This window comes from Leuciscus leuciscus (genome assembly GCF_965113295.1).
Source record: "Leuciscus leuciscus genome assembly, chromosome: 12".
Taxonomy (NCBI): Eukaryota; Metazoa; Chordata; class Actinopteri; order Cypriniformes; family Leuciscidae; genus Leuciscus; species Leuciscus leuciscus.
The window spans coordinates 21,644,963-21,665,749 of record NC_138736.1 but is presented as its reverse complement, the minus strand read 5'-3'; the positions used below and the strand labels follow the sequence as shown (position 1 = coordinate 21,665,749).

Genomic DNA, 20,787 nt, shown 5'->3' with positions numbered 1-20,787 from the left:
TGGGAAATTTTCCCTCAGTAGTTCTAAATGGTGTATGTTCAAAAAACAATGTATATTCAAACTTTTTAAGAAATGTACAATAAAGATCAGTGTTTTTTATTTATTAAAGAAGACAGATGTACATTCATCACTTTTAAAACGTTAAAACATCAATGAAATAAGTTTAAATTGCATCTTTCTCTAAAAGAGTTATTAAAAAATTAGCTACACAGTAAATTTGAAATCCAGAAATCAACACCAATAGAGTTAATTTCAACACTTTAAAAGTGTATATATGGGAAACACCCACAAAGTGTTAGTTCAACACTTTCAAAAGTGTTGCCTCTCGCAACACCGACACAGTGTTACAATATGAACACTAAGAGAGTAAAATATTAACACCAATGCAGAGAACAACAACACTGTTACAGAGCTGGGTGCAGTTAAAATTCTACACTGTTCTGGTGTTGACCTAACACTTTTAATAGAATGGAAATCACAATCTTCTCAGCCTTATAGGAGTCAAATATTACACCATCCTGGTGTTGATAAAACAAATAAAAACACTAAGGGAGTTACCAGTTTTTCTTATTAGTGTTCTGCATCTGCCACTTTAAAGAACTGTAAAGTAAACTCACAAATAATTTAATCTGAAAAGAACAACTTCAATTTGAAATAATCACCACTCTATATTACTCTTTCAAACCTTTATTTCAAAACAATCCAGAAAGTTAAATTGTAACCTCAGTCTGGGATCATAGTAGAATTCTGTTCATTGTAAAGTTAAAAATAAAGGCAAAATGCAAACAGTTGTTTTAACAAACTAGTTTTTTATTAACTAACAAGCCCCTTTACATCATAGGTTAACTTTTAAAATAAATGATGAGGGCACAATATATAGACATTTCTGTCACCAGAATTATATGAAAGCTGCTTATTCAAATGGTCTGTAATACCTCAAGTCCTGTACATGTCAGTGAATGTAAGTCCCGTGTCAGTGAAGTTGATTGAGTACCTTCAACTTTGCAACAGTACAGCAGTGCATGAGTCAACAACATTCAGCAGATGAAGAACAGTTGCAGAATATGAGTGGATCAGTTGTGTCCAGTTGCTAACAGTAAAGTTCAGTGCAAAGTTGTTTCACAGAGAAGGAAAGGCTGTGCAGATCCAACTTTCTCGAAAAATTCTGGAGTGCTGGTTCCCTAGACAACACAAAACCAGACCAATTACAATCCAATTACAATACAATTTGTGTTTTATAAATACAGCAAGTTTATGGTGGAAAAAGTTTAACCATCTTAGACTTTCGTGACTCAAACAAGAAACTATTTTGGTTAGATTAAGACTTGAATTTACTGATTTCCAAGTAAATTAAATACTTTATTCATCCAAAAATGTGTACTCTGTCATTAATTATTCACCCTCATGTTGTCCAAACCAGTAAGAGTTTTGCTCATCTTCAGAACACTTCATGATGATATTTTTAATGAAATCTAAGAGATTTCTGTCCCTTGATCGACAGCCTTTTCAACTACCACTTCCAAAGCCACGGAAAAATATAAAGGAAATCACAAGTAATCCATGTGACTCCAGTGGTTTGACCTCAATTTTACAACAATTTTAACTCAACTTTATTTACAAGATATTAATCTTCAATGCACAATCACACAACAACATCTGCTCTCGCATTAACAACATGCACGAGTTGTAATGTTCTCATGAACGCATGTTGGAAATTAATATTTTATAAATTAAGTGGTAAACTTTTTTTGCTGCAAACAGCACTTGCGTAGTTGAATAAAATGTGTGTTAAACCTCTGGAGTCACATGGAGTACTTTAATGATGTACCTTTACACCTTTCTGGGGCTTGAAAGTGGTAGTTGCGTGGACTGTCAATGAGGGACAGGAACCTCTCAGATTTCATTAAAAATATCTTCATTTGTGTTGTGAAGATGAAAGAAAGTCTTGCATGTTTGGAATGACATGAGGGTGAGTAATTAATGGCAGAATTTCCATTTATGGGTGAACTAACCCTTTAAGAATAAATTAAGACACACACCTTAAGAAATCTCACTAAATAGTCAGCTGCCAGAAGAATCTTTGCTCCGTTGTTGTGGCTTTGTGATGTAGGGGGCAGGCGATGGGCAGAGATTTCCCAATCAGTTGAGTCTAAAATTAAACAGTAAGAAAACATACCTGTCAAATCATGAAAAGGTTTGAAAACTCATTTTAAGTAAAAAAATATATATACTTTTGTAAAATAATTTGACTGGACAAATTCAAAATGAGTGTTATGAAACACAGAAAATATAGTCATACCAAATAGCAACAAAGCTCTGATTATTTTTAGGGCCCAAGCCCTGAAAGGGCGAAGGCCCTATTGTTTCCGGTAGGATTATTTATTAGGGCCCAAGCCCTGAAAGGGCGAAGGCCCTATTGTTTCCGGTAGGATTATTTATTATTATTATTATTATTTTTCTGTCAACCTTTCGGGCACTTTTGAGACCCTTAACGTGCTCGAAAACTCTTGAAACTTTGCACACAGGTCAGAACCCGCGGCCATCAGGGCCGGGCTGAAGCTGGTACCCGGGCGTGGCAGGGGGTCTCAACAGCGCCCCCTTGAACGGGGTCCGAAAACTTGGTCCATAAATCAGACACGCTTGTGTAATGGAGATCTACTGGTTAAGGAAATTTGTCAACAATATGGGGTGTCTAGCCAGGACACGGAAGGCAGGGATAGTCGTTGAATGGTTTTAATAAATATACTTCTAAAATACAGATGCACAGGCACTATTTCTCATAAACTTTACAGTGAAGGTGTGGTTCTAAATGAAAGGAAATAAACATCAATATTACTTACATAAACACAATTTAGTTAACTGAATAACTATCTCTAGTCACTTAAATAAACAGTGCTAAACATGTCCTGAAACGTAACTACAATGAGAACATATAAGTTACACATACAACAGATATAAAGGCTGTCACTGACTATAAACATTAACATAAATTACTAATATAAACTTATCTATATGATATAGTTTCAACTTACTTGTGGTCACTGACGCACACAAACACAATGTGAAGATTAGCTTAACTGAAACTGAAACTGAACTGACAGCCGTTCTCTACAAGCCAGGGCATGTCGCAACATGTCAGAAAAGGGGCGTGGTCTGAACGAACACTCGCTGTACATGCTCTGTCCATGTTCACATCACTTGAGCCTTTTGCACAGCCGCCCCATAATTCACGGTGTGAATTATCTCCTGGAAAGGCTCAACTATCCACAGAAGCTGCTGTCGAGGCATTATCCGGGATGGCTGGCAGCTCAATGAGCTTGGCCACTGGTCTGGTGTAGGTCCTCCCGTCCACCTGCACCTCAGCAGTCCTCACTTTACCATCGACACTCCTAATGGTCTTCGTGACTCGTCCCACGGGCCACAATGCACGAGGTAACCTTTGGTCAATTACCATCACCACTGTACCAACAGTGAGGTTGTCTGTCTCCTTTACCCATTTCTGCCTTGACTGCAAGAAAGGTAAGTAGCTCCGTATGAAATGGGTCCAAAACTGGTCAGCTAACACCTGACTGTGCCGCCATCTTCTCCGACTGAGAATCTCCGACTCAGGGTACACCACTTGAGGAAGTGACGAGTCGGGCCGCCCCATAAGGAGGTAGTTGGGGGTTACGGGATCCACATCGGCTACATCTGTCGACACATAGCCCAGTGGCTTGGAATTGAGGATTCCCTCTACCTCAATCAGAACTGTCTGCAAGACTTCTTCGGTCACTGTCTGTGCTCCCAAAGTAACGTAGAGTGCAGCCTTAATTGATCTGACTTCCCGCTCCCAGGCTCCACCAAAGTGAGGTGCATTTGGTGGGTTGAACTGGAAACGGATCTGGTGCTTAGCCAACTTGGTCTGCAGCTCTTCACACATGGCCTCAAAACTTGCCTTGAGCTTGTGCTCCCCTCCGCGGAAATTGGTCCCACAGTCAGAGAGAAGCTCGAAGGGAGTTCCCCGTCTAGCCACGAACCTTCTGAGTGACATAAGGAACGAGTCGGTATCCATGTTGGGCAGCACATCTAGGTGAATGCACCTGGTGGTCATACACTTAAAAACAATTCCCCATCTCTTTTCCGTACTCCGACCTCGCTTGACCTGGAACGGGCCAAAGCAATCGACTCCTGTTGAATAAAATGGAGGCTTCCGGAGGCGGAGACGACAAGGGGGCAGATCTGCCATCTTAGGAATAGCAGGCTTTGCTCTCCATTTCTGGCACTCTGGGCAGGATCTCTGATGACGACGCACAGCTTCTCGGCCTTGGAGGATCCAAAATTTGCGTCGGAGCTCTGCAAAGACCCTCTCCGATCCAGAATGGAGTAACTTGTTGTCATACTGTCGTATGATAAGTTTGGTAATATGGTGCTTGGGTTCCAGCACAATTGGGTGTACGATATCTTCTTCCAGACTAGTAGAACGTCGCAATCTACCACCTACTCGGATAAGACCCCTAGAGACGTCGTACTCTGGAGTAGTGTTGTTTTTGGCGGCCTGTTTTAATTTTAGTTTTAGTCTAGTCTTTGTGTCAAGCTGTCGTTTTAGTTTTTATTAGTTTTAGTCACGTTCACACTCTTTTTAGTCTAGTCAAGTTTTAGTCGACGAAAACTGATGACATTTTAGTCTAGTTTTAGTCGACGAAAACTGATGACATTTTAGTCTAGTTTTAGTCGACGAAAACTGATGACATTTTAGTCTAGTTTTAGTCAACGAAAACTGATGACATTTTAGTCTAGTTTTAGTCAACGAAAACTGATGACATTTTAGTCTAGTTTTAGTCGCAAAAACTGATGACATTTAAGTCTAGTTTTAGTCAATGAAAATTGTATTTTAGTCTCTTTTAGTAATGCAATTCTATTTAACCCAGTCAATATAGAATTTCAAACAAGGTTATCTTATTATATTTAGTATATTTAGGGCTGTGACGGTGGCAGTTTTTTTAGTTTTTTTTTTACCACCGCGGTAATGGACCAACTACCGGCGGTGGTTGGGGGGTTATTTAAAAAATAAAAAATAAAAACTCGTTTTATATTTCCACACAAAGACGCGTGATATAGCCTATACTCTGCGCTCTGAGAGGGATGTGGGACACGAGCAGGAAAGAGACCATCGATCTCTTCATGATATCTTCGTGTTTTCTACTTTATGTGAATTGGTCTGAAGAGCGAATTTTATCCTCCACAAGGGCGAGATATTTAGGCTATGTTTGAGATTGCGCTGCCAGAGAAAGTGAAACTAAAAATCACCCGCGCGTGTGAAACGCGTTTTACAACTAAACTTGACGCGCCCTGTCTAATATAACAAGCACAAACGGTGTTAAAAAGAATTTGACATGCAAGTACAAATGTAGGCTATCTGTCCTACAGCGTTTTTCTACTTTACCACAGTAAATAATACGAATATAATAGGCCTAATTAAATGCGAGCCAATGAAGAAACGTTTATAATCCCTTTAGAAAATGGGTGAGACGTGAGTGAAGATTTAGGAAAAGAAACAAGAGATTCCATGCAGGGATGAGTCACGATTTTTGGATATTCGATTAGTTTATTTAATTATAGAACATCGAATAGGTTGTGCGATTATTCTCTAAAATAAAATCTCCATGTTCTGGTGCTGATGCGGTGACGCGTTCATGTAACCAGAGACGCTGCTAACATACAGCTGTCACAAAGAACCGGCAAAAGTAATGATTATGAATGTGTCAAATATATCAATGAGACATTTTAATAGAATAACTAATGGAGTAATATTGTTAAATTCGCTGATAATCGGGTGACCAGGTCGCAAACCAGAATTTAAAGCCGACAAAGCTATGGGTTCACGCACAACTCTCTCATTCGTCGTGACGTTATAACATTTCGTCTCGTCTCGTTTTGGTCAAAGAAAATGAAGAGACATTTTAGCATAGTTTTTATTTTGTAAACCACATTTAGTCTCGTTTTTATTCGTCAACGATATTGCATTATACATGTATTTTAGTCATCGTCACATGACCAGCATTTACGTCTCGTCTCGTCTCGTTTTCGTCAGGTGATAACGGTTCGTTGACGACAATATTTCGTCATAATTTTCGTTGACGAAAGCAACACTACTCTGGAGCAAGTGACAAGAGCCGACTGCTGGATGAAAGTGCTTTCCCTGTTTTTAGGCACTTGACTTCCTCTGGAAAGCTATCATATTGCGCTCTCTGAAGGATTCTGAGTTCTGCTTCTGCGTAGTCATCTGCACTGAGGGTGCTTGATTGGGAGGCCGCCCCATGCAGTGACCTACTCATTGCCTCAAGGAGATCTTCAAAGGTAGAGTGGTCTTCAGCGGCTGGGATCTCTGGAGCAGTAATGGCTGACATAATGCCACAGAACGCAGGCCTCTTCATCTCTGTCTCATCTGGGACCTCCACGAAAGAAGTTGTGGCTGGCCAACTCTCACGTGGTAGCCAAAGTAAGGCAGGACCTTGGCTGAATTGGTTTGGCTTGGCTAGGTTGGATAGTGTCATCCAACCCTTCCTCCCTTCCGTTGGATAGCGCTGGATCATCTGGGCAAGCTGAGCTCCGGTAAGGGCGGCACAGCGCTCAAGGCGTGGCATTGACTGTTGTTTCTTCGGTGCCACTCTTGAGCGTGCCAGCACAAAGGCTACATGGACTTGGCCATGAGGATCCTCACCACGTAGGTAAGCAACTGACCCATAGGCGGACTCTGATGCATCACAGAAGATGTGAAGTTCGAGGGTGATGGCACTTACATCAATGTCCGGTGGGAAGTAGCTCCGGGAGAGACTGACCGTTGGGAGCTGAGGGAGCTCTTTTTCCCATGTAGTCCAGGCTTGCAGGAGGTCGACCGGTAAGTTTGGGTCGTCCCAGTCACGGTCTTTGGCCCACAGTCTCTGGACCAAAACTTTGGCCCTTGTGGTGAAGGGCAGGATATGACCTAGGGGATCATACTGGCTTGCTAGTACCTTATAGATATTTCGCATGGTCGTCTGGCTTGGAGCAATCGGGCGATGCCTGTAATGGAGTGTGTCCTCCATGAAGTGCCAGCTGAGGCCTAGCGTCATTTCTTGAGCTTCACCATGTATCTGAGAAACCCATCTTTCGCTGCTGTCAGACTTGGCTTCCTTAGGCAAGTTGCAAATCACCTCTGGCTGGTTACTGGCCCACTGACGAATATCGAAGCCACCTGCAGCTAGAAGGGTTCTAAGCTTCGTCACAAGGTTACTGGCTTCTTCTACGGTGGGTAGACTCTGCAGACAGTTATCAACGTAGAAACACTGTTCTACACTGTGGCGGACCTTTTCCCCTGGTTTACTTGACTCATTGACGTGTTTCTGAAGAGCAAAGATCGCGCAGCAGGGACTGCACGTCGTCCCGAACGGCAGAACCTCCCACTGGTACACTGATGGTTGTTTGTCCGTTTTTAGATCCCTCCAAAGGAACCTCAGCAAGGGCTTGTCTCTGTCCAGCAGGCAGACCTGGTGAAACATCCCTTTAATGTCTCCACTTACTGCGACTCGATGCTCCCTGAAGCGCAGGAGGACTCCAAGGAGTGAGGGTCCTAAGGCTGGACCAGGAAGGAGGTAGTTATTCAGACTTTGTCTGCCAAGCTGGAAGCTGCAGTTGAAAACAATCCGTTCCTTGCCATTGTGTCTGACCATGTGGTGGGGCAGAAACCACGACTGCTCGGATGAGTCCGCCTCGCAGGAGTCAATCTTGGTGGCGTACCCAGCAATCTCCAGTTTCTTGATCTCCTCCTGGTAGGTAGATGCACGCAGTGGGTCTTGTACTAACCTCTTCTCTGTGTTTCGCAGGTTCTTCATCACAACTTCCTTTGAAACTTGCAGCTTGGGCATGTTTGGGACTCGTAGAAGGGGTGTAGCGTACCGATGCACTCCATTTACTTCTACACGGATGGTCTCGGCCTCTAATAGGTCCACTGAGTACTTGTCCTGTCTGGATCTGGTCACCAATCTATCACTTTTGAAAGGCAGTGTATCTAACTGCCACAACCGCTCAACTTGACTGAACAGCTCAACAGAAGGGGAGGAAACTGTGGTGAACAAGCACTGTGTGGTGGGAAGCTGTTGCTGCAGGTATTTTGCTGGACCCTGGAGTGTCCAACCGAGCTTAGTCTTGACTGCTGCAGGACCACCAGGGGGACCCAGATGCACTGGTTCAACCGGAACGATCAGATCAGCATTATCCGATCCAATCAGGAGGGTTGGCTGAGCACCATCGATGGGTGGGATTGCCAGACCTTGTAGATGCCGATATCTTCTCTGAAGCTGGGTAACTGGGTAGCTGTACTGAGAGAGGCCTAGGTGTTCACCTGTGAATGCGCCTTGAATGGAGAACCTCTTTGTTGGTTGGGAAGCTGGAGTGATCGTAAAGGACACACGTGAGCCTGACAGTATCTTGATGTCTTGGCGGATAGTACGGAGAGTGAGGTCTTCTGCCTGACCCTGTACTCCCAGGTGGCGTGCTGCAGACGAAAGCAGGATGGTTCTCTCAGAGCCATCATCCAGCACTGCATACGTGTCGAGCACTTTATCCTGGTATTGCAAATTGACTCTGACAATCTTTAACAGCACCTGACTATATCTATTTGGCTGATCCAGATAGTGAGTATCTGCTGTCGACATAATGGTGGGCTCGTTCTCACTCCTCTGGTTGACTTCGTGAAGGACGGAGAGGTGTTTCGACTTACAAAGGCGACACGGCTTCTTGAGGTCACAAGCAGAGGCTAGGTGAGAACGTCCACATCTCCAGCACCTTCTCTTGACTTTAATCCAGTCCACCATCTCTGCTTTGGTAAGCTTAGCGAAGCTCTCACATTGGCTGAGGTAGTGTTCTGCCTCACAGTAAGGACAGTATATCTTACCCTTCCCTTGGGTTCGGATAGAATGAGCTGCTTGGGAGGACGTGTCGGACAGATAGTTACTGGAACTGCCTGTCCCATGCATAACAGTAGTGATCTTAACCTTGGACTTCTGCTGCTTGAATTCTCTCTTATCCTTCTCACTGTGAGCTTGAAGTGAGGGCTCAATGTCCAGGCATCTGACTTCTGCCTTCAGCCACTCTGAAAAGTCAGTGAGCGTTAGCTTCAGTTTATCCGGGTCCTTTCTATACTTTTGACGACGAAATCTCTCTTGCTGGTGCTTGGGGAGCCTGCTTAGAAGGCGCTTCACATTGGAGCCGCAGTGGAGTTCCTCATGGCCTTCACCTCGGAGAGCTTTCAGCATCCCGACAAGCGACTGCACTCTGATGGAGAACTCGTCAAGAGCCCTATCATCTCGGATGGGGGGTAAGCGTTCCATGTCCTCTATCTCCTTCAGCACAAACTGATATGGACGTCCATAGCGTTCATCCAGTGCTTTCAGAGCTTCAGAGTAGGGCATATCAGACTCTGCATGAGCTAGCACTAGGCGATGTGCATGTGGCACCTTGACATGCTTCAGCAAGATGGCATGCTTGTAATGCTCGGACTGAGAAGGATGAAGGAGTGTGCTAAGGGAAAGACGTAGCTCCACATATTGAGCTCTATCCTCCTTGGTAAAGTCAGGAAATGTTGGGCCTTCTATATTGGGGGGTGCATGCTGATACCCGGTGGAGGGATAATGGGCCAGCATGGCTGGGTTCCCTTGGTAGAAAGGTTGGGGTACATAAGGAGGCTGATGTATTGACTGGTGCACGGGTAGAGGCATCATCTGATTGAAAGCTGGATTTACATGTAGCGATCTGGGAGGAGCCACATGTGGGAGATGTGATGTATGAGGCTCAGGTGGCACCAGATGTGGATTTCCCAACTGAAGCTCCCTTCCTTTCTCGTGTTGGCTGCTGGGTACGGCTGCGTTGGGCTTACAATTACTTGATATGGGGTAGCACGAGAGTGAGCTATATGATGAGGCATTTCTTAACAAGCCTACTGATGGCTGTAGACCCTGGGTTGACTCTCTGGGCTGAAGATGAGCTGGTGGATCATGTTCAGAATCCTGCTTGATAGCTTGAACGTCATAGCGTGGAATGAGCGTATGCTGAGGGGGTTGAGTAGCTCTGCTGAGAGGCGGAGGAAGTGTCATTTGTTCTAGCTGGTGGGTTAGTTCTGCAGCTACACTTGGGTGATCCTCAGTTCTGTGTTGGTGAGGAGTAAGGACTGGAGAAGACTGTGGCTCACCTCCTCTGTCTGGGTAGAGTTGGCGTACTGGGGTCTGATGTCGTGATGACCTCCTTGACGACTGAGCTGAGGTCCGAGGGGAATGATGCTGCAGGAAAAACTCCAAAAGCTCTGTTTGTTTCTTAGCCGTTTCACTCTGTTGCCGCGCTGTCTCCAAAGCTTGATGAACAATGGCTTCATTTGCATTATGCATTGGTGCCATTGAGGATATGCTTCTAGCAGGACTGCGTAGCTCCCTCTCCTCTTCGTGCCTGTGCATCTGCGCTAAGCTATGCTGATCTGGATATTCAACAAAAAAATCATCCAGATATCTTGGGCGTTGCACTGAGCGTTTGGGGCGCACCGGTGAAACAGGGAGGCTGATTCCTTCTTTACTGGTTGCCATATCGTTGACTCTATCCGGCTCGAAGGACCATAAATTGTAATGGAGATCTACTGGTTAAGGAAATTTGTCAACAATATGGGGTGTCTAGCCAGGACACGGAAGGCAGGGATAGTCGTTGAATGGTTTTAATAAATATACTTCTAAAATACAGATGCACAGGCACTATTTCTCATAAACTTTACAGTGAAGGTGTGGTTCTAAATGAAAGGAAATAAACATCAATATTACTTACATAAACACAATTTAGTTAACTGAATAACTATCTCTAGTCACTTAAATAAACAGTGCTAAACATGTCCTGACACATACAACAGATATAAAGGCTGTCACTGACTATAAACATTAACATAAATTACTAATATAAACTTATCTATATGATATAGTTTCAACTTACTTGTGGTCACTGACGCACACGAACACAATGTGAAGATTAGCTTAACTGAAACTGAAACTGAACTGACAGCCGTTCTCTACAAGCCAGGGCATGTCGCAACATGTCAGAAAAGGGGCGTGGTCTGAACGAACACTCGCTGTACATGCTCTGTCCATGTCCACATCACTTGAGCCTTTTGCACAGCTTGCATGTAATAATATGAAACTCGGTACATATATAGATCTCATCGGGGCGAACATCTTTCGTACTTTTACTTTTTACGCCAGCCCAACAGGAAGTCGGCTATTATGGGTTGTTTGGAAACGCATGCTGTGGAATTTGATCTACTCCTCCTACAGAATTCATCCATTCGCCTCCAAACTCGGCCAGCATGAAGTCAAGACATTGAAGACATTTTTGATATCTCGAACGGTTTGGCCGTGGCGAGGAAGCGAATTTATGGTGAATAAGGCACACAGGAAGTGTATTATAACTTCTGCATACATTAACTGATCTTGCTGAAACCTCCACAGTGTGTTCGTTGTCAGAGGCCGATCACATTGAAATGAATATTGTGAGTCAAAGTTATAGCGCCACCAACTGGCAGCAGGAAGTGTGTCACTTTCAAAATGCTTTGAAATCACCCTCTTATTTTTACCCGATTTGCTTAAAACTTTATGTGTATAATGTAGACACACGGCAGATGTAGACCTGTGAAAGGATTATTGATATCTTAGATACTGTTGCCGTGGCAACGCATCAAACTTTAATATTCTTTTCGGATGCTTTTGAGACTCTTAGTATTCTTGAAATTGGATGAAACTCGACAGACACATCACACTTATTAGCCAGTATACATGTGCAAAGTTTCAGAAACGGGCATGGTGAGGGGCTCAGTAGCGCCACCTTTGGTCAAAAATGGGTGCTTAGTTTTAAGTAGAGTCACAAAAATCGTTATGTATATTGTTCTCATCAAGCCGGACAACTTTCTAATTTATAGTCATTAGTGTTGTCAAAAGACCCGGTACTTCGGTACCAAGTCGGTACTAATTTTTTTTAAACGTCACGGTACCAGGTTTTCTCAAACCCGGTACTTGATGCGCGTGCATGCCCGAAGCGCGTGCAGTTGCGTCCTCTTCATAAAAGCGCTGATGGCGATCGGCGGTGCTGCTGCTGATGTTTTTGCGCGTGCAGATACGTTATTTCAAATGGCGCGAGGCAAGCGCGCTCATAATAGAAGCGGCGCGCTCGCTTTTCCATGTGCGTTCATGGATGCATAGCAACGACAGACGCCACAGGAGTACAAACGCTTGTGCGAACTGCGCTCTCCATGACGACGAGGAAGTGTGACATAGGCCTATTAATTGATTTCTAGCCCTTGCATTAGCTTTACTACTAGATATATTTATGGAGATGAGAAATAAAAAGCCGTCATTAATATCAGTCCGTCAGAAAAGCAGTTCTAGTCTTATTCTTGGCTGGATAACTCTTAGCAGGTTTAAAAAGCCCTTTTAAAGTTAAATATGAATGCAGTTTTGGATTAACCCTCAATTGGGCCTTGGGGTCTATATGACCCCAAGCGACTTTTCTTTAATAAAAAAAAATGGTTCCCTTCATCTCAGTGGAATAAAATTTTGTCACTTTTTCTACATTACCTATCTATACACACAGAAAAAAACTGGGCTTGATTCGGTCGTTCTAAAGGTATGTAAAATTTTTTTTTACAAATCTGTCCCTTGGGGTCAATATGACCCCACATTGAAATGAATGGGAAAATCGAAGAAAAAATGTTTTTTATTTTTCATTTGTCAAAAAAAATCTATAAATCCAGAATAAATCTGAAAATTTCAATACCACAATGAAGTTCTGGTACTAGAGCACAAATGAAATGTGGAACAAACATGACCACTTGCACACACACATGTTTGCGCACACAAACACACACACAGGTCTGACTCCAAAAGAAAGCATTTTTATAGAAATTGACAAATAAAATCAATAATTCCAGCATAAACCTGAAAATTCTCACACATAAATGAAGGCCTGGTACTAGAGCACTAATGTAATGTGGAATGAACATTATCACAGACACATATGCGCCCACACACACACAGACACAAATACACACATAGACAGAGAAAGGGTGTGACTGCAATAGAGAGCATTTTTACTGAGATTGTGAAATAAAATCAATAATTTCTGCATAAATCTAAAAAAATTCACACATAAATGAGGGTATGGTATGAGAGCACAAATGCAACGTGGAAAGAACATGACTACACACAGATCAAATACACACAGAGAGACAAACACAAACAAACAATAAAGATATTATTGCAAATTGATATAGCATTATTGCAATAACAAGACACTTCAAAAGACCTCAAACAACAACAAAAACAAATTCTATACTTTGACAAAATACTGATTTAATGTATTTTAAAAGGTTTAAATATGTAATTCATAAAAAAAGCTATTATAAGAGCATTAAGTCACATCCAGAAAAATGAATGGATCTCTATGGGGCCTCTGCTGGAAGTATATGGTAATTACACTTTGTGGCTAAAACTATATTAGCTACAAAAAAACATCTAACCAGCAGATGGCAGAATTATGCATCTAACACCTAGATCAATATCCAGAAACAACTCATTGTTAAATTTGATCATCATTAATGTGTTTTTTTCATAAAAAATATATATTTCATATTTATGCTAATGGTGTAGTTGAGGAATTTTGCAATAAATAGGTAAAAAAGTACTTCTTATCCCCCAAAACACAGCATTACTGAATAGATGAGAAGTAAACAAAAAAAACCATATATTATTTGTATAATTAAAAATGTATATTTTTTGGACAATTTCTCTATCAATTGTTGGGGTCATATAGACGCCAAAGACCAGATTTGTAAAAGGAAACGAAGACCTTATGAGGGTTAAATAAAAGTATAGTCAAGTCAAATAAAACATATTTTATCTCCTGTATAGTTTGGTAATGCTACAATAAGATACCATTCATTAACATCACTTAATGCGTTATCTAACATAACACATTGAGTGAACAATATATTTTTACAACATTAATTAATGTTTGTGAATGTTATTTAATACAAAACACTTGATTGGTCATGTTTGTTCACTTCATTCATTGTGCATTAAATAATGTTAACAGAAATAATGTTAACTTTTGATTTTAAAAATGTATTTTTTAAATTAACCCCTAAAGGAGAATAATTGCGACAGTATATAACTATTGTTTTTTTTGTTAGGTCATTTTATCTAATGTTATCTAACAAATGGAATCTTATTGTAAAGTGTTTTTAATACTACAGTTTCCATCTTTGTGATATACACTTTAATATAATTATGTAAATTTAATCTAAATTAAGCTTTGGTACCGAAATTGGTACCGAGAACCGTGGATTTTCACTGGTATCGGTACCGAATACTGAAATTTTGGTACCGTGACAACACTAATAGTCATAAGCTCTGACAAACAGGAAGTGAGATATTTTGGTTTGAATGTGATTTTTTTGAGAATTCTCTCTCTCTCTCTCTGTCTCTGTGTGTGTGTGGGGTGTGGGGGATTTGTCTGTTAGGAGAGATTGCTTTTATAATTGTTTTTCAAGGTTTCAGGGGATTTTGGGGCCCTTAATGTGCTCGAAAACTCATGAAACTTTGCACACAGGTCAAAACCTGCGGCCATCAGGGCCTGGCTAAAGCTGGTACCCGGGCGTGGCAGGGGGGCTCAACAGCGCCCCCTGGAATGGCGTCCGAAAACTTGGTCCATAGATCAAACTAGCTTGCATGAATTAATATGAAACTCAGCACACATATAGATCTCATCGGGCCGAACAACTTTCGTGCTCTAAGTTTTGCGCCAGCCCAACAGGAAGTCGGCTATTATGGGTTGTTTGGAAAACGCTTGCTGTGGAATGTGAAATACTTCTCCTAGAGAATTCATCCAATCCCCACCAAACTCGGTGTGCATGAAGTCAAGACATTGAGGATGCTAAATTGCGGACGGATTTTTGATATCTCAAACGGTTTGGCCGTGGCGAGGAAACGAATTTATGGCGAGAAAAGAGAAAAACGAAGTGTTATAACTTCTGCATACATTAACCCTCTGATGTCGAGAAACGCGCCGACGCGTTTTGCTGGATTTTTTTCACATAGCAGCAACATAAACTTAAATTACTCCGTCATTTATGGTTATACAGAAAAAGTAAATATAAAAAAAGAATCTGTGATATTTCTACTTTTGTATGTGTCCACTTACAATCAAATCAAAACATTGTGCTTTTGTAAAATAAAGAAAATAAACAGGGTGTGCGTTCTGCCTCTCCGTCGCGGTGAACTTTTTTTTCTTGAGCACGTCTATAAACTGAAACAAAACTCAGCGAATACTTCTCACACATTTATGAGCCATACACCTTTATACACATTTAATTGTGTACTTTTAAATGATCGGATTCAAACTGAAAACAAATATTCTCTGTTTAAGTAATTTGTATAAAACCAACAGGATGTCCAGTATCTCAAACGCTTGCTAATTACTTTTTAATTCGACACGCCCACTCGCGCAAAAGAGATTCACATGCAAATCTCCACATGGGACGCGAACGCCCTCGTTACCTCAAACACAAAACACCAAAACACTTCACAAGTCTCTGCTTTTCGTCGATTTTGGAAGACACGTCTGAGCTTACATTGGATTTAACCCTCTGGGGACCAAAAACGCGCCCGCGCGTTTTGCTCGTTTTTTTTTTTAGCAATGAAAAATAAACACAAAATGCTCTGTTAATTTTGATCTTTCATTTTCGTGTAATACATCAATTGATCCTGTTCAGTTTCTATTTTTTTTCTGTATACTCACAATAAAAATAAAGTGTTTTGCTTTTTGACAAATAAAGAAAAACTAACATGATGCTATTTCTGCCTTCTCTCTGCCAGTAAACTCCCATTTGAAACGCGTTCGAAAATTATCTATAACTCCGCGAAAATTCAGTCAAACAGGGAAACAGACCCACGGGCATGAAGCTTGAGATCGCAGCTTTTAAATGAAGTAATTTATATAAAAAACAAATATTATCAGCTTCTGTAATCTGTATAAAAAGAGAGCGACTCCAGTCGAGCTCATTACGAGATGATTCACAGTAATTTGACCACGCCCCGGAGAGCGCGTGCTATTCAAACGCAAATTCTGAGAACCATTTCAGTCTGTGAAACGCCCCCACATCAGCTGTAAACAAAGAGGCATAATATAGCCTACCTTATGGAGAAAATTTTCCGTGCTGATATGAGGAGCAGATCCCGCTGAGGAGTGAGGTAGGCTAAGTTATCCTTTCTCAAGTGTTAATGTGGAATAACGTTATGGAATAACGTTAGTGTAGGCCTATGTAAACAAAAAGATGAATCGCGTTTCTATAATATGAATCGCGTTTCTGTGAGATGAATGAAGGGTACATATTTGTAAAGACTGTTTAGCCTAAATATGAATCGCGTTTCTGTGAGATGAATGAAGGGTACATATTTGTAAAGACTGTTTAGCCTAAATATGAATCGCGTTTCTGTGAGATGAATGAAGGGTACATATTTGTAAAGACTGTTTACCCTAAATATGAATCGCGTTTCTGTGAGATGAATGAAGGGTACATATTTGTAAAGACTGTTTAGCCTAAATATGAATCGCGTTTCTGTGAGATGAATGAAGGGTACATAATTGTAAAGACTGTTTAGCCTAAATATGAATCGCGTTTCTGTGAGATGAATGAAGGGTACATATTTGTAAAGACTGTTTAGCCTAAATATGAATCGCGTTTCTGTGAGATGAATGAAGGGTACATATTTGTAAAGACTGTTTAGCCTAAATATGAATCGCGCGTCTGTGTGTGAATAAACTGCTTTGCTAGAGCCTACTGAGATGAGTAAAAATCGACTGAAATATGTTGAAATAAAATGTATTTGTATAAGCAACGTATTAAACTGCAAATTAACATTTATAGGCTATGCCCTAATATTTCATAAAAACAACGTTACAGTCAGGCGAAGTATGAAAGACAATATTTTGTTGACTAGATTTGGGTACAGTTTTTACTGTAGAATATACTGTCACATCAAATAAGCTTTTCTGCTCATATATATAAAATACTATTTTGTCAAAAATAAAGTCATAGACTAAGATGTTCCAATGTTGGCTATATTCAAACTAATGAATACATATGATAAAATGTAGGCCTATAATCTTTTTTTTTTTTTTTTTACAAAGAAAGAGTACTTTTTTTGCAGAAATATTGCTGAAATTGTAATTATTGTTGTAATTGTAACCTTTTTAATAAAATAGCAAAACATATTTACAAGATAGATGTAAGCAAAATCTTAAATGGTCAATATAAGTCTTCTTCTAAATATATAGGCTATTTTGTCCTTGCATTGTGGCTCAGTCAGTGTCACACCTGAATGAATGGCTAATTATGCAGAGTCATTATGCAGAGTGGGTGGGACTGGGTAATCTAAGGTGTAAACTACTCCTCCCCCTCGCATATTGGCTTTCCAAGCAAAACCTGTTTTACACCATTTAAATCAATGTATTATTTTTTTTTGAACGATAAAGCAAGACTATTTTCACATAATTTTGAAGCTAGAACTCCAAGAGAAAACATCCATTAGTCAAAAGTCTTGTGGGCACATATTTTGTATGAGTTTTGTGGTCTTAAATATGATCATATAACACCGATTTTATCATCACTGCATTGGTTACCTATAAAGTTCCGTATTAATTACAAGGTATTGCTACTGACTTATAAAGCCCTAAACGGCTTAGCTCCAGTCTATTTAACGGATCTTCTATCGCCCTATAATCCATCGCGCTCTTTGAGATCACTAAATTCAAGGCTTTTGGTCATACCTAGGATATCCAGAACCACCAAAGGAGGGAGAGCATTTTCACATTTGGCTCCAAAACTCTGGAATAGTCTTCCTGATACTGTTCGTTGCTCAGACTCGCTCTCCCAGTTTAAAACTAGATTAAAGTCGCATCTCTTCAGCCAGGCATTCATATAATCCTACAGTTCAAACTACAATCCGGCCTCTATCCAATGCCAGAGGAGAACTGGCCCCCGACTGAGCCTGGGTTCTCCCAAGGTTTTTTTTCTCCATTAAGGCACCTGATGGAGTTTTAGGACACCATTAGGTCACTTGATGGAGTTTTTCGGTTCCTTGCCACTGTTGCCTTTGGCTTGCTCAGTTGGGGATATTTTGGGGATATTTAATTTAATTTTATCAATCAATAAATTCCTCTTGAAACAAACTTTGTTGTATTATTTTAATTTAATACTGTGAAGCTGCTTTGATGCAATCTGTATTGTGAAAAGCGCTATACAAATAAACTTGACTTGACTTGACTTATTTCAGCAACTTTCATTTTTATTTTTTTAAATAGCCACGCATAAACATTATTCTCTTAAAAATACAAACATCTACATACATGTTGCTCGCATATTATGGTAGGCCTGTTTGTGCTATATAGAGTGAATTTACACCTTTGCCATTAACATGTTTATAAATAACTGAAAAAAGCACAAATGTCAGAGCATGTCAGAACATCTCAAGGGCCCCAAAAACAGCTTGGTCCCCAGAGGGTTAACTCAGAAGAAGAAGAACGCGATTTGAAGACAAGAAAGATGTAAGGTAAGAAATTCTTACTTATTAGTTTATGGTATTGTTGCATAAACTTCACATTGCAGTTGAACTGTTGCTAGATACTGTATATGGTGAATATTATACTATTTAGACCCGTGTTTCCTGATAAATACTGTTTGTGGATATCTGCTCAAACATAGATATGTATAACCATAATGTTTAATATTTTGGAGCGCGATGGCGTTTGAATGTATCATATTTTGGAGCGCGCTGTGGGTTTGAGTATCATATTTTGGAGCGCGCTGTGGGTTTTAATGTATCATATTTTGGAGCGCGATTGCGTTTGAAAGGAAAAATGCACCAAACATTAGGCTTTATGTTTTTACTAGTATCTCATTTCATATCATCATAACGAATGGAAACATTTGAAGTAACATATGATAATCAATATATTTTTCTCTAGCGTAGTTGTTCTTGAAATCTTTTGGAAGATTTAATTTATTGTTATTATTATTTTATGCAGCACTGCGTAGCCTATGCCTACAAGGCACAACAAACCTGGTGTTCATTATATATTGTTGGAAACGTGTGTGTGTGTGTGTGTATTCTGTGAATTTTCAGAAAAATCTATAATCTATTCCCAAAATCGTGCAGCCCTATAGTTTCTCTTGATATCATTATGTTCACAGTTTTTTCTTTTTTTTTTTCTTTCAGGGACCAGATGCAACTGAGTCCTGCTGACTTCAACATTCACATGAGTCTCTGTACATGAACATGGTAAAGTGAAAATCAAACACCTTGGAAATTAAAGGTATGTACAATGTTTTTAGGAATGGCACAAAGGTCTCTGTCTTTGGATCATTGTTTTCAATGTGCTCTTTTGTCATTTGTATTTTTGGATTGTGTTGTGCTGTAAATAAATCCAAACAATCTAAAAGCCATTCTTTTTTAAATCTCCTCATTCTTTGTGCAAGGTTGCTCTGAATGACAGGGCCTGATCGCTCCTATAGGGCAGTTAGGGGAGTGTCTTTGTCTTTCTCAGGTGTTAAAACCTTACATATTCATGAGATGATCACGCCTCTTCGCATATGGCTTTGTCACACAAAACACGTCTTAGAAATTTTAAATCAATATATTGTCTTATCTGAATGAGCAGTCAGGGTGATTTTCACATAGTTTTGGAGCAAATATTCTAGGCTATGTCATACAATTTTCAAAAGTCTTGTGAAGAAATAATCAGTATGGGTTTCATGGCCTTATTTCAGTGAGAATTTTTTTTGGTATTTTCACAAACCACGCATAAATGTCATTATCTCAAAACTACAAACTTTTACATACATGCTGCTGATATATTATTGTAGCAGAGTTTGTGCTGAATACAGTGTAATCAGACTTTAGCCATGAAAATGTCACTAGTAACAGAAAAAAACACAAATGTCAGAGCATGTCAGAACACCTCCATGGCCCAGAAAACAGCTCAGACCTCAGAGGGTTAACTGATCTTGATGAAACTTCAGCAGTGTGTTCGTGGTAAGAGGCCGATCAGATGGATGTAACTATTGTGAGTCAAAGTTATAGCGCCACCAACTGGCAGCAGGAAGTGTGTCACTTTCAAAATGCTTTTGACAAAAGTGGGGGGGTTAATTGTATGTACAGTCACAAAAATCAGTATGCATATTGGTCTCATCGAGCCGGACAATTTTCGAATTTACAGTCATTCGCTCCGAGCAACAGGAAGTCAGATATTTTGGTTTGAATGTGGATTTCTTTGCAAAATCAGCCTCTGAATTTTTACCCACTCCTCTTAAGTGGTTTATTTTATTCCCATCAAACATTTTCAACATGATGAAAATACATTAAAGATGCTAAATTGTAAACAGATAATAAATATCTCAAACGGTTTTGCTATGGCAAGGGATTAAAGTAATGTCAAAAAAGGAAACACTAAAAGCCTATCTCCCAGCTAACAAAAATATGTCCTAAGAACGTTGTGGGAACGTTGACTTGAAACGTTCTAAAAATGTTGAAATGTCCAGTTTGCGAAACGTTGCTGGAATGGTATCTTAATGTTAGGAAAAACATTGCTGGAACGTTAGCATAATGTTGCTGGAACGTTATCTTAAGGTAAGCATAACGTTGCCGGAACGTTAGCATAACGTTGCTGGAACATTGTCTTAAGGTTTGC

The 20,787-nt window shown here is 40.4% G+C and overlaps 1 protein-coding gene across 2 annotated transcripts; it reads right to left on the bottom strand.

Moving 5' to 3' along the window:
- Window positions 1–2,644: 2,644 nt before the first annotated feature.
- LOC309510333 (uncharacterized protein) lies at window positions 2,645–4,509 on the bottom strand. Of its 2 annotated transcripts, none has more exons than XM_082185067.1 (2): window positions 3,033–4,509; window positions 2,645–2,917 (listed from the first exon to the last, which is right to left on the bottom strand). In XM_082185067.1, exon 1 carries the CDS (start codon window positions 4,223–4,225, stop codon window positions 3,257–3,259), a length of 969 nt encoding a protein of 322 aa, XP_082041193.1. In that variant the 5' UTR covers window positions 4,226–4,509; the 3' UTR covers window positions 2,645–2,917; window positions 3,033–3,256. The 2 variants fall into 2 exon arrangements, with proteins under 2 accessions (XP_082041193.1, XP_082041192.1); XM_082185066.1 differs by having other exon boundaries at window positions 3,047–4,509.
- Between the last annotated feature and the right edge of the window lie 16,278 nt (window positions 4,510–20,787).

Excerpts from the sequence above, each read along its gene's own strand:
- LOC309510333 (XM_082185067.1), bottom strand. The coding sequence starts at position 4,225 with ATGGCAGATCTGCCCCCTTGTCGTCTCCGCCTCCGGAAGCCTCCATTT.